Here is a 14,091-nt window from a genome sequence, read left to right on the forward strand (position 1 = left end):
TGTAGCCAGCAATACCCGATTATCCGAAGAACAAAAAATGGAAAAATTATATTAAACCTGTTTTCAAAAGTGACGTGTCATTGCCCTCTTGAAACGTACTGTTGTGTGCATTTTTCACAGAGCTCACCATTTTAAAATGAGACAGCATCTGCAGAGTTGTCACTAATCCTGAAAACTTAATTGTGTGTGATTGAAAATTAGGACTGTCTGGTTGAAATTGATTTTACAGATGGCAGAATAGTAGCTACTGTATAAACGCAACCTTTAATCCATCATTAATTCTGCATATTTACAACGATGAAAAAAAATTACTGCCTAGATTAATGTTTCCCTCATGTTTTGATCTTGAATAATGGAGGGATCAGTGTGTCTGGTTTGGAATTGTTTTGACAATTTACGCTGATCTTTTAAAGAGCTTGTGTTCAGTTAAGGAAATGTACCAAATACTTTGTCAAATTATTTGAGTTGCACCAATAATTTCTGCTTTTACAGGCCCTTAGGTTATTTTATTCATGCCTCCCTGTCTCAGTCTGTTGATTTGTACTCTCAGGGTGGTCTACAACAAAGTTGTGAATTCTGCTTCTCTAGGAAATAAGATCTTTGATTAGGCAAGAGAAATTGTTTATCTATATTTGAAGTTGTTACCTGCAGTTTTCTTCCTGTTGGCTTCCAAAAGAAATAAGATTATGAATGTTTGTCATTGTAATTACAATCTCTCCCTCAACCCAACCTAATCTATCCAGTGGAGCTATTGCAGTACCATCATTGCAAGTTTGTATAAATCATCATAAGAGTTTACTCTTCCACTTGTATACTGACAAGCCTTTTACTTCTTGACTGCCATTTGACTCTTTAACATTGTCCCTATCAAACTGTGACTTGGGTTCAGAATTGCATAATCTATATTTATTTCCATTTAAATAATTAAAAAATCAAGTCCTCACCTCGAACTCTACTTTTCCTTCATCACCGCCAAGACAGTTCGCAATCTAATTCAGAGATTCTGTTTGAATTGGAATTGAGCTTTTGGCCCTTTTAACTGTTCTATAACAGGCCACTTCTCCATCTGTCATTTTGATGGCCTCAGATGTTTTTTCCAGCATTGAAAATGTACAAAGTTAGACAGAGTAATTTATTGAAGGATTTCAGGCTCCAGTTATACAGGAGCTACTATTCTCTGTTGGCTATAAAATCAGTTTTAAGCTGTGAGTCCTAACTCCCAACATTTTCATATTGAAAATTTTGTGGATGCTTTTATCCCCCCAACAGTTGACTGTTTCAACCCTGACCTAGCTGGTCTTCTATGTTCTACTTTCCAAATATTTCAGCTCGTCTAAAACTACCAGGATCCTATTCTATATCAGATTCCACCTTTTCTATTTGCCTCTGTCTTTTCTCACCAGTATACTGCAACAGTAATGGACCCTCGGAGCATGCTAGCAGGGATATTGAAGACGAGCTCCAGAGTTGGCCATGCCCCTGATCAGCCTTGACATCTAACTCTGAGAAATTACTCACGTATATCCTGTACATACAAGGCAGGACACATCCACTCTAGACAATTACTGCCTCTTCACTCTGCTCTCTATCAGCAACAGTATGATGGATGGGTTGTAAACAGTGCCATCAAGCAACAGTTGTTCAAGTAAACTGACATTCGGCTTCTGTCAGGGCAAATTGGCTGCTGACCTGGTTCGAGCTGTGATCCATATTATATTGGAGAAAAGAGCTGAATGCAATGTGCTGATTCTCCTGGAAATCAAGGCAGCAATTGACTGCTTAGACTTTAACGAACTCTTTTTTTAAAAAAAAACAAAAAAATACTAACAATGGAAATTGTGGGGGCAACCATTTTTGATTCAGACTTAACCTGAATAAAGATGGTCTGAGACCAAAACACTGCAAGAGTTTCTTTAACCCAGTATCTGACCCCACTGCTTTATTAATGACCTTCTCTCTGTTATGAATGTTTGATTGCAAGTGGTTCTGAACATTTTTCAATGACTTAGATGTTGAAGCAGCGTGTGTCCATATGCTACAAAAACTAGCATTCAGGCTAAGTGATGAGTAATATTTAGGCCACAAGTGCCAGTAAGGACGGTCTGTCTGAGACAATCTCCACTTGATGCTTAATGCAATTTTCATCTTTACTTCCACAATATTGACATCTTGGAGCTGCTGTTTCCCAGAAACTGTATTGGTCTAGGCATATAAATACTGTGGTTATAAAACCAGGTCAGTAGTTATGAATTCTGTGGTGACTACCTTTTCTGCTGATTTCTAAAAGTCTGTCTGGGATATTCATGGCACAAGTCACTTTATGTGATGAAGTATCTCCCCTGCATACCAAGAATGAATATAGCTCTAAGAAGCTTGACACCATCCAAGTCAAAGCAGCTCATATGATTGACACTCTATCTGACAATTTAAGCAATCACTTCCTCCAAGCTATATACTATCCTGGAACTATATCACGGGTGCTTCAATGTTGGATGAAAATACTAGAACTGTAGCAGTTTGAGAAAGCAGTTCACCTTCACAAAAGCAGATACTAGCTCAACCAGCAGCACCCAAATCCAATCAAAGAATATCTAAAATAATTTGCATCGGCTGTCAGCTTTGTCTCCAGATACTTGGTTTGGGTATGACCTTATTATCCACAATGCTTTTTGTGGTCTGAGTGATAGTTCTGTAACATACTTCTCATTTCAGTGAATACCTCCATTAGGCATTTTGTCTTCCCATATTTTCTGGTTTGAGTTGGTCAACTTATTTGAATTAACTTCCAGTTACTGTTGTTTAAAAGCTGGTTCTGAACCCTCTTTGTTTCAGACAAATGGTGTTTAATCTGGTACAATATAGTAAAATATTTTAATGGACTCAACCGGTGTGTAATTTTATGCTTGCAAATTATTCCTGCTCAATTTTCCTTTGTCAGATGTACCTACTAGAGAAGGTGCAAAACTTGATCAACTCTTGAGATATAAGACAGGGCAGTTGACTGAGGTGCCAGTGGGGCAGCACTTTGGGGCCAGTGACTATAATTCTATTAGTTTTAATAGTGATGGAAAAGGATAAACTGGATCTAAAAGTTAAAGCTCTAAATTGGAGTAGGGCTAATTTTGACAATAATAGCCAAGAATTTTCAAGAGTTAGTTGAAAGCAGATGTTTGCAGGTAAAGGTACAGCTGGAAAATGGGAAGGCTTCAAAACAGATATCGAGACCAAATACAGAAGTTGCTGGAAAAGCTCAGGTCTGGCAGCATCTGTGAAGAGAAAATCAGAGTTAATGTTTCAAGTCCAGTGACCCCTCCTCAGAACTGGACCCAAAACCTTTAATTCTGATTTCCTCTTCATAGATGCTACCAGACCTGCTGAGCTTTTCCAGCAATCTGTTTTTGTTCCTGGTTTACAGCATCTGCAGTTCTTCTGGTTTCTGAGATAACAAGAGTCCAGAGAGAGTGCATTCCTGTTAGGATGAAGGGCAAGGCTGGTAGGTGCAGGGAATGCTGGATGACTAGAGAAATTGATGTTTTGGTCAAGTAGAGGAAAGAAGCATAAGTCAGGTATAGACAGCAGAATCAGGTGGATCCCTAGAAGCATATTAGGGCAGGAGGAATATACTTGAGATCAGGAGGGCAAAAGTGGACATGAAATAACTTCAGCAAATAGGGTTAGAGAGAATCCAAAAGGATCCTACAAATACATGAAGGACAGAAGGGGTAACTAGAGACAGAATAGGGCCCCTTAAAGATCAACGAGACCCACCATTGTGTGAAACTGTAGGAGCTGAGGGAGACTAAATTAGTGTTTTGCATCCATGTGTACTGTGGAGAAGTATACGGAAGATAAAATGTGGGGAAATAAATAATGACCTCTTGAAAAATGTCCATATTAAAGAAGAGGAGGTGCTGAACATCTTAAAATGCCCAAGAGTGTATAAATCTCTGGGACCTGATCAGGTGTACCCTAGAGATGAGGGAAGTGATTGCTGGGCCCCTTGCTGAGATATTTGTATCATCGATAACCGCAGGTGCTAGAAAACTCTGGTTGGCAAACATTGTGCTTCTATTTAAGAAAGATGGCAAGGAAAAGCTAGGGAACTATAGACTCGTGAGCCTGATGTCGCTGGTGGGCACGTTGTTGGAGGGAATCTTGAGGGACAGAATTTGAATGTATTTGGAAATGCAAGGACTGATTTAGGGATAGTCAACATGGCTTTGTGCATGAGAAATTGTCTCACTGAATTGAGTTTTTTTTTGAAGTAGCAGCAAAGAGGATTGAGGGCAGAGCGGCAGATGTGATCCATGTGGACTTAAGGTGTTCGATAAGGTTCCTCATGGTAGACTGGTTAGGAAGGTTATATCACAGAAAACAGGAAAACTAGCTATTTGGATATAGAGCTGGCATAAAGGTAGAGGACAAAGTGGTAGTGGAGGGTTGTTTTTCAGACAAGAGGCCTGTCACTGGCAGTGTGCCACAAGGATTGGTGCTGGTCCGCTGCCTTTTGTTACTTGTATGAATGATTTCAATGTTAATGTAGGAGGTGTAGTTTGCAGATGACACCAAAATTGGAGGTGTCGTGGACAGTGACGAAGGTTACCTCAGAGTACAACATGATCTTGATCAAATGGGCCAATGGGCTGAGGAGTGGGAGATGGAGTTTAATTTGGATAAATGTGAGGTGCTGCATGTTGGAAAGGCAAATCAAGGCAGGACTTATACGCTTAATAGTAAGGTCCTGAGGAGTGTTGCGGAACAAAGACTTAGAATAAAGGTTCACAGTTCCTCGAAAGCGGAGTCGCAGATAGATAGGATAATGAAGGTGGTGTTTGGTATGCTTACCTTTGCTCGTCAGCCCACTGAGTATGGGAGTTGGGAGGTCACGTGGCTGTACAGGACGTTGGTTCGGCCACTTTTGGAATACTGTGTGGTTCTGGTTTCCCTGCTGTAGGAAAGATGTTGTGAAACTTGAAAGGGTTCAGAAAAGACTTACAGGGATGCTGCCAGGGTTGGAGGGTTTGAGTCATAAGGAGGCCGAACAGACTGGGCTATTTTCCCTGGAGTGTCAGAAGCTGAGGGGTGACTTTGGAGACAGGCATGGATCAGGTAAATAGGTAAGGTCTTTTTTCCCCCCGGATAGGGGAGTTCAGCTCTAGAAAGCATAGGTTTGAGGTGAGAGGGGAAGGACAGAAAAGGGACCTAAGGAGCAAACATTTCACGCAGAGGGCTGTGCGTATATGGAATGAGCTGCCAGAGGCAGTGGTAGAGACTGGTACAGTTACAACATTTAAAAAGCATCTGGGTATATGGACAAGACGGTTTTAGAAGAATACGTGCCTCTATTTAAGAAAGATGATAAGGAAAAGCTAGGGAACTATAGACTGGTGAGCCTGACGTCAGTGGTGGGCACGTTGGAGGGAATCTTGAGGGACAGGATTTGAACGTATTTGGAAATGCAGGGACTGATTAGGGATCATCAACATGGCTTTGTGCATAAGAAATTGTCTCACTGAATTGAGTTTTTTTTTTGAAGTAGCAGCAAAGAGGATTGAGGTCAGAGCAGCGGATGTGATCTAAGTGGACTTAAGGCGTTTGATAAGGTTCCTTGTGGTAGACTGGTTAGGAAGGTTAGATCATAGAATACAGGAAATCTAGTTTTTTGGATATAGAGCCGGCTCAAAGGTAGAGGACAAGGTGGTAGTGGAGGGTTGTTTTTCAGACTGAAGGCCTGTCACTGGGAGAGGAAGTGGTAGAGACTGGTACAATTACAACATTTAAAAAGCATCTGGGTATATGGACAGGAAGGTTTTAGAGGAATATGGGCCAAATGCTGTAAATGGGATGAGATTTATTTAGGATATCTGGTCAGCATGAGGGATTTGGACTAAGATTATTTCCCTGCTGCATATCTCTGACTCTGTGTACTTCAATGGCATGTAAGTTGGCTGTACAATTGAGTCTTCTGTGATGCTGTAATGTTGGAAACTACAATATCTTTAAACTAGTACAGTGTTAAATATCAAGTATTTTGAATAGTTTCAAGCAATGAAAATGCTACTGAAAATCATCCAAATACGCAAACAAGTTAGGTGCAGAATAGTGAATATATTTAAACTAGTTCCATTTTTTAAGGTGAATTTGGTGGCTTATTGGAAAACGTATCTTTCTCATTCTGCACCATTGAACTTTAGATTTCTTTCCCTATATGCCTACACAATAGTTGACACGCCTGTCTGGGCTTGCTTCGTTGTTCTTGTCCATCTTTTTCTCAATTCCTCTGATTTCAGTTTGATTCTGTCAGTTGCTGGTACAGGGTGTTGATGAGGCCACTTCTGGAGAACTGCATACTCTGCTAATCCTTCCTGCAGCAGGGCAACAATATTAAATTGGAGAGTATGCAGATGGAGTATAGTGTGGGAAAGTGAGAGATTATGCAATTTGAGATGAAGAACAGAGACATAGATTATTTTCTAAATAGGAAAAATCTTTGGAAATCTGAAGCATAGAGGGACTTGAGATGTCCAGTTCACGATTCTCTTCACCTTTTAACATGCAAGTTTAGTTGACAGTTAGGAAGACAAATACAGTAATAACATTCATTTTGAGGAGGCTAGACTACAAGAGCAGGGATGTACTGCTTGGGCTACATAAGGTTGTATATGTATAGTGTGTTCTGGGCCCCTATCTAAGGAAAGATGTATAGGAAGTTTACGAGAATGATTCTGGGGATAAGGGGCTTGTCATAAGAGGAGTAGTTGAGGACTTGTTCTGTACTTAATGGAGTCTAGAAGGATGATGGCTGCTTCATTTGAAACTTTCAGAATACTGAGAGACCCAGATAGTGAATGTGGAGAGGTTTCTAGAAGGAGAGACTAGGACCGGAGGGCATGGCCTCAGTGAAGGAACAACCCTTTAGAACTGAGATGTCAAATTTCTTCAGTCTGGAAAATCTGGAATACATTGCCTCAGAACGGTGTGGAGACCATGTCATTCTGTCTGTTTAAGACAGATTCTTGAGTGGTAAGGGGATCAAGAGTTAGGGAAAGAAGGCAGGAGAATGAGATGAGAAATTTCCAGCAATGATCGCATGACGGAGCAGACTTGATGGGCCAAATAGCCTAATTCTGCTCATATCCACGATCTTGTCTTATGGGTATAGTCATACAATACAGAAACAGACCCTTCAGTCCAACTCATCTGTACTGATCAGACATTCCAATCTGACCTAGTCCCATTTGTCAGCAATTGGCCCATAACCACCTTAAGCCTTCCTATTCATTAAACTATTCAGATGCCTTTTTTTGTCGAAATAGTGAGACCTGGAAAGTAGTAAAGATTTGCTAAACCTGGAAAACTGCATTTTTTTTTCTTTTAGAAAGGATATTAATGCACTGAAGAGAGTTTTGTGAAAAATGATTTTACCGGAATAGTATCAGGAATACAAGGTACCTGCTGGGAAAGGATGAACAGACTTGTCTCTTTCTTTTGAAAAGTGGAGGCTAAGAAGTGACCTTGGCAGTCTTAAATCCTTTCATAATTTTCAGAAGAGCAGGTGTAGAGTGAATGTTTCCCTGTGGAGGAAGATCAGAAGTAGAGGCTATTCAGATAATGTGGTCAACAAATATCAAGTAAGGAATTTGGACTTATTGATGTACAGTAAAATTGTGATAAATGATTGAGTCATAGGGAGCCCAACCCCACATTCTTGTGTAACAGAGTTTCAACATAAATGAGGAAACCCTGATGTAGCCTGATTTCCCTATATATGCGTTTTCAAAGGAAAGAGAAATACACAGTGAAAATGTGAAAATTAAGCTTTGTTACTGAAATTAATTCTCAACAGAACATGATTTAATGTTGATTTCTGTCTTTTAAAAAAAACACTTCTTCTGAAGTAGTTAAAGAAATTCATTGGGCACTTCATTAGAAACTAATCTAAAAATTCAAGATAATAAAGTGTGAAGCTGGATGAACACAGCAGGCCAAGCAGCATCTTGAGCACAAAAGCTGACATTTCGGGTCTAGACCCTTCATCAGAGAGGGGGATGCGGTGAGGGTTCTGGAATAAATAGGGAGAGAGGGGGAGGCGGACCAAAGATGGAGAGAAAAGAAGATAAGTGGAGAGGAGAGTATAGGTGGGGAGGTAGGGAGGGGATAGGTCAGTCCAGGGAAGACGGACAGGTCAAGTAGGTGGGATGAGGTTAGTAGGTAGGAAATGGAGGTGCGGCTTGGGATGGGTGAGAGGAAGAACAGGTCAGGGAGGCAGAGACAGGCTGGGCTGGTTTTGGGATGCAGTGGGGGGAGGGGAAGAGCTGGGCTGGTTTTGGGATGCGGTGGGGAAAGGGGAGATTTTGAAGCTGGTAAAGTCCACATTGATACCATTGGGCTGCAGGGTTCCCAAGCAGAATGAGTTGCTGTTCCTGCAACCTTCGGGTGGCGTTTTTGTGGCACTGCAGGTGGCCCATGACGGACGAGTCATCTAAAGAATGGGAGGGGGAGTTGAAATGGTTCGCGACTGGGAGGTGCAGTTGTTTATTGCGAACCGAGCGGAGGTGTTCTGCAAAGCTGTCCCCAAGCCTCCGCTTGGTTTCCCCAATGTAGAGGATGCCACACCGGGTACAATGGATACAATATACCACATTGGCAGATGTGCAGGTGAACCTCTGCTTGGAGACCCGCTTTGCAGAATACATTGGGGAAACTAAGCGGAGGCTTGGGGACCACTTTGAAGAACACCTCCGCTCGGTTCGCAATAAACAACTGCACCTCCCAGTCACGAACCATTTCAACTCCCCCTCCCATTCTTTAGATGACATATCCATCATGCGCCTCCTGCAGTGCTACAGTGATGCCACCCGAAGGTTGCAGGAACAGCAACTCATATTCTGCTTGGGAACCCTGCAGCCCAATGGTATCAATGTGGACTTCACCAGCTTCAAAATCTCCCCTTCCCCCACTGCATCCCAAAACCAGCCCAGCCTGTCTCTGTCTCTGCCTCCCTAACCTGTTCTTCTTCTCACCCATCCCTTCCTCCCACCCCAAGCCGCACCTCCATTTCCTACCTACTAACCTCATCCCACCTCCTTGACCTGTCCATCTTCCCTGGACTGACCTATCCCCTCCCTACCTCCCCACCTATACTCTCCTCTCCACCGATCTTCTTTTCTCTCCATCTTCAGTCTGCCTCCCCCTCTCTCCTATTTATTCCAGAACCCTCACCCCATCCCCCTCTCTGATGAAGGGTCTAGGCCCGAAACGTCAGCTTTTATGCTTCTGAGATGCTGCTTGGCCTGCTGTGTTCATCCAGCCTCACACTTTATTATCTTGAATTCCCCAGCATCTGCAGTTCCCATTATCTCTATCTCTAATCTAAAAGTCCATCTTGATTCTGCAGAAAAGTCAAGGACTGTGAGAGTTATTAGAGCGATTATAGACAAGTTGAGTGGGCTGAAACTTGGCAGGTGGAATATAATGGAGGCAATGCAAGGTTAAGCACTTTGGCAGGAGGAATAGAGGAACTAAATATTTTTTTAAATGGAGAAAGATGCAGCACAGAGGAATTTGGGGATCCTCGTACTTGAATCTTAGACAACTAACATCCAAGTTCAACAGGTGATTGGGAAAGTAAATAGAATGTTAAACTTCATTTCAAAGGGAATGAAGTATAAATATAAAGGATTCTAGCTAAAAATACACAAGGTATTAGCCAGACCACAGCTGGTCTGGACAGTTTTGGTTGCCTTATCTGAGGAAAGATGTACAGGCATTTGAGGCTCGAGGCAGTCCAAAGAAAGTTACTTAAGTTGATGCCAAGTCTTGTCTTCACTGGAGTTTAGAATGAAACACAACCTTATTGAAACAAGATTCTTGAGACGTTTAATGTGGAGAAGTTGTTTCCTTTCGTGGGGAAAGTCTAGGATCACAGGGCATAATCTTTAATAGATCAGCAATTTAAGGTTGATGAAGAGGAAATTGTGGATTTCTTTCATGAAGAGGCCTGTTAATGCTGAGTTGTAAAGGATTTAAGCCTGAGATGAACAGATCTTTAATTGGTAACGGAACTGATTGTTACAGGGTTGGGAAAAAATCCTCAACACTTTGCCATCAGATTAGTCATTATCTCATTGAATTGCAGAGCAGACTCCTCGGGCAAAATGGCTTATTTCTAGTGTCTTATGGTTCTATCAGACTTGTTTCTCCTGCAGTCTGTATAGCAGCTTACATCTCTGAAACCTGAGCTCTTAAATTCTCTTGCATTTTCACTTTTTTCGGGTTGTTCCTGTGACATTTTTGCTACTGTCCAATTAGTGCAGTTTATTGAGCAAGATTTTGAACTCCAGAAGCTGTTGGGGTGTATTGGACTGAAACGCTGCACATGCAGTTCAGAGCTTTTGACTGAAAAATGAAAGATTCAAACAAATCCAAAATCATTTACTTACAGCAGTGGTGACTGAATTGCCATATTGGCCCAAACTCTAACCTTATTGCATTGGAAAACAATTACAGATATACAGTAGTCTTTTTATAATTCATCAAGATCTATGTATTCTAAGGCACTTGGAGATTCATTGAAGGATGGGATGGGAGGTGTTGCATACATTATTTTTGTCATCCCATGTGCTAAACCACCACCAGTTCGAGCTGCTGAAAGACAGATTGGCCTCCATTTATTCAAAATTGTGTACTTCATGAAATATGCTATCAGAGTCAGGCAAAGTTTTCAAAGGTTTATCAAATTGCTGAACCAGTTTAGAAGCTTTCTTGACAAAGGTGAACTGGACATTCTTCACAAATCAAATCAATGACTTATTTGTTCTTGGTTCTTTGCAAATGAACTTGCTGTGGACCTGCAGATAAAGGAAATGATGGCTTGGTAACCAACAGAGTTTTTTGCAAAAATGAAACCACTAAATGGAAGAACAAGATTGCATGCTAAATTTGTAGTGTGCTGCTGAGCATATTTTTGAGAGATTGTTCAGCTTGGCTTCAAAATGTGGTCAAATTTGTGATTCTCGGGCTTCAGACATTTCAGTCTGGCCTTTCAATTCACACAAGATCTGTCTGCTCTGCTTTGCTTGGGACAAAATTAAAAATGAGTGGAAGTGACCTCAATGTACGTATGACCTGGAAATAAACCTGTTTATGCATCAAAGACTGACAAAAATATTGTGAAATGCCCTGACTGGAGATGACTATCCAGCTTTAAAAGTTACCAAGCTGTGCTTTGCTTTGTGTTGGACTGAACAGGGTTGTTTGAGTTACATTCTCAACGTCTACGTAAGTGCCATTCCAAGCTCTTAAATACACTGTTTCTCAAAACCTTGCTCCAGATTCCAAAATTTGTTGAACAATACTTCAAAATTTCATTGGTTTGGTAAAGCATTTGAAATATGCAAGGTGTTTTCTATGAAAAGTAAATGTGGCTTAAACAATGTAACTTGGTCCCTTTGTAGATCATCATTGACTTTCTTCCTTTTGGTGAAGACATAAATAGAAGGATTGTTTCAAGTTTGAATTCAAAGCCACCTCTCATGAGGTGAAATTCAAGAAGCCAAAAATAGTAAATGCTGGAAATGCCTTATTTTAGCAAAGGTTCAATACACAATGTTTGTATCTGTTCTCTGTGCAGATAGTACTTGATCTGCTGAGTTTTAAAGTTTCAAGCTTTTCTTTTGTTCCAAGTGAGTTTTAAAATCTTTTAAGCACTTGATTTACTTACAGGGGTGGCAGATGGAGTTGGTGGTTGGAGAGATTATGGTGTTGATCCTTCCCAATTCTCAGGAACCCTGATGCGAACATGTGAGCGTCTGGTAAGGGAAGGACGTTTTGTACCAACCAACCCTGTAGGGATTCTTACTGCAAGCTATTATGAATTACTACAGAACAAAGTACCACTGTTGGGTAAGTACTGGATGTTTGACTGGATCTGTTTTAGTATTTGTAAGGTTTTGCTTCCTTGTACTTTAAGAATTGCCTTTTACCTCTATGCGGTGATTTTTTTTTTCTGCACACATCGTAGGAATTGGGAACCAATTACTGTGAGCAATGACATAAAGTTTAACTTGTCAGAATCTTTTAGTTTTGACAAACTGCCATGGGCTTATGACTACCAACCATGGGAAAAGTTCATTTCATCTTGGCCCATGCAGGATGGTGCTTGAAAGTATATGAGCACTCCGTTGTTTAATTTGAAAGAGTATTAACTTAAGACAGCTACTCAACTTGATTTAAGCTCTGAAATAAGTTGCAACTTACCCCACTTACTGCAGTTGAAACTTCCCTACGTTTTTCAAACTGCTTACATTACGTGCCTTTGCTGTATACTCTTTCCTTGCAATGGTACAGTCAAATTTGTATGCTGTTCAGAGTACTGCACCTTGCTTTTAGCTCCTCGTGGCCAATGTTTTTGCATAGCATATTGAAAGACATGTAGTTTAAAACCAGAACCATTCAGCTTGGGAACAATCCATTTAAACCATTAAACTTGGTTCAGAACATTATTGTTTTTCCCTATGCTTTCTTCATTCCCTCGAGTTGTCATATTCTAATCCTTTGCAAGAAAAATTGCTTTAGCCTTATGGTGCTCAATCTTGCAGTTGTTTTGAGATTTTCCTTATGCTGTCAAATAAGCACCTAATATTCCATCCATGTTTTAAAATATTATTTTGTTTAAATTCATGCACTGATGTTGCCTTTCTAATGGTGCCAAACAGAGAAAATTCTCAAGTCCTAGCCTTTAATGTTTCTGAGCGACATTAGGATCAGCTAGATTTTTAAAGATTAAAGCTCGGGTAAAAATTATATAACTTCCCTTAAATCCATTCTGGTTCAAGTCTACTAACCTTATTTAAGAGGAAATTTTTTTTGAATTTCTTTTGAACAACAGAACTTAAGGTCAGAAGTAGTCCTCTGTGAACTATGTTCAGTAACATTCATGATACCTAGTACTAAAGCAGTCAATGTTCATAAGACCTGGACAAAATACAGTCTTGGGCTGATTAAGTGGCAATTAACATTCTTGCCACAAGTGCTAGATATAACTGTCTGCAACAAAAATTCTGATTGTCATTCCTTAATATTCAACAGTATTACTGTTGCTGAAACTCTCACTTTCAAAATTATGGGGGTCACCATTGACCACAACATTGAAAAGGTGCGAGACTAGGAATTTTGCAGTGAATAATTCAATTTCCGTTTCTCAAGTGTCTGTCCACTATCTACAGGGAACAATTCAGGTGTGATGAAATACAGTCTGTTTGCCGGGCAGAATGCAGTCTCAATATTTGAGGATCTAGGACAGAACAAAGACTGTTTGGCATCACACAATGGCAGCAATAGCTACCATCTGCAACATGGGCTGCACTAAATCACGAAACCTCTTCCAGGCCTGTACCTTTGTCCACCTGGAAAGGATGAGGACAACAGATTCGTAGGAATACCACCACTTGCAAGAACCCCCTCCACACCCCACACCACACTTACTTGGAAATATATCACTCTTTCTTTACTGACAGTAAATCATATGATGTTGGAAAGTGGGAACAAATTATTATCTGGTTATTGTTACAATCCTAGTAGAGATGGACCAAAATGTTTGGGAGTAATTTGAATACCTCTGTGATTAACTAAAAGAAATGATGCCATATGATTACAATTTTAAACAAAAACAAACTTTAAAGTAATTAAGCACAATGAATTTAACAATTTATAACTATACAAACTTTCTAATGCCACAGCCTAAATCCATGGTAACAAGGCATGTTTGGGATGTTCTCAACTTAAATGTGAACTCACCTTCAAAAATTCTTTGACCCATATGAATAATTTGAGTTTTTGATAATCCCACCAAGGAACTCCCTTCTTTACCAACCGCTTTTAACTTACATCTGGGAGCCATGTAAATAATTGAAATCTTTTATGGAGTTAACAATTGCCACTGACTCTACCAAGAGATCCAGAAGTGGGTCACCTCTGTTTATGTTTTCTCACTACTAATTCTGATTTTGCTAAATTGATGCACTAGACTGTGATTACCCCATTCTGTTTTTAGTTCCTCAATGAACTGTTTCAATTTATCTATATTTAACG

At 40.4% G+C, this 14,091-nt stretch overlaps 2 protein-coding genes across 4 annotated transcripts in view; one reads left to right on the forward strand and one right to left on the reverse strand.

The window, feature by feature from the left end:
- tctn1 (tectonic family member 1) overlaps positions 1-14,091 on the reverse strand; it is a 100,183-nt gene that overhangs the window by 46,500 nt on the left and 39,592 nt on the right. For both annotated transcript variants that reach the window (XM_059655029.1, XM_059655030.1), the window contains exon 2: positions 7,453-7,574. The gene's annotated coding sequence lies outside the window, so the exon portion shown is untranslated. The remainder of the gene's footprint in view (positions 1-7,452; positions 7,575-14,091) is intronic.
- Positions 1-14,091, forward strand: part of LOC125463902 (protein phosphatase PTC7 homolog) — a 31,281-nt gene that overhangs the window by 1,373 nt on the left and 15,817 nt on the right. The window contains exon 2 of one of the 2 annotated variants that reach the window (XM_048555662.2): positions 11,785-11,904. In XM_048555662.2, coding sequence (XP_048411619.1) covers positions 11,785-11,904 — 120 coding nt within the window. Of the gene's footprint in view, positions 1-11,724; positions 11,905-14,091 lie in introns of both variants that reach the window. The other variant, XM_048555661.2, reaches the window with a different exon arrangement.

The sequence above is a fragment of the Stegostoma tigrinum genome, chromosome 26 (genome assembly GCF_030684315.1).
Source record: "Stegostoma tigrinum isolate sSteTig4 chromosome 26, sSteTig4.hap1, whole genome shotgun sequence".
Classification (NCBI taxonomy): Eukaryota; Metazoa; Chordata; class Chondrichthyes; order Orectolobiformes; family Stegostomatidae; genus Stegostoma; species Stegostoma tigrinum.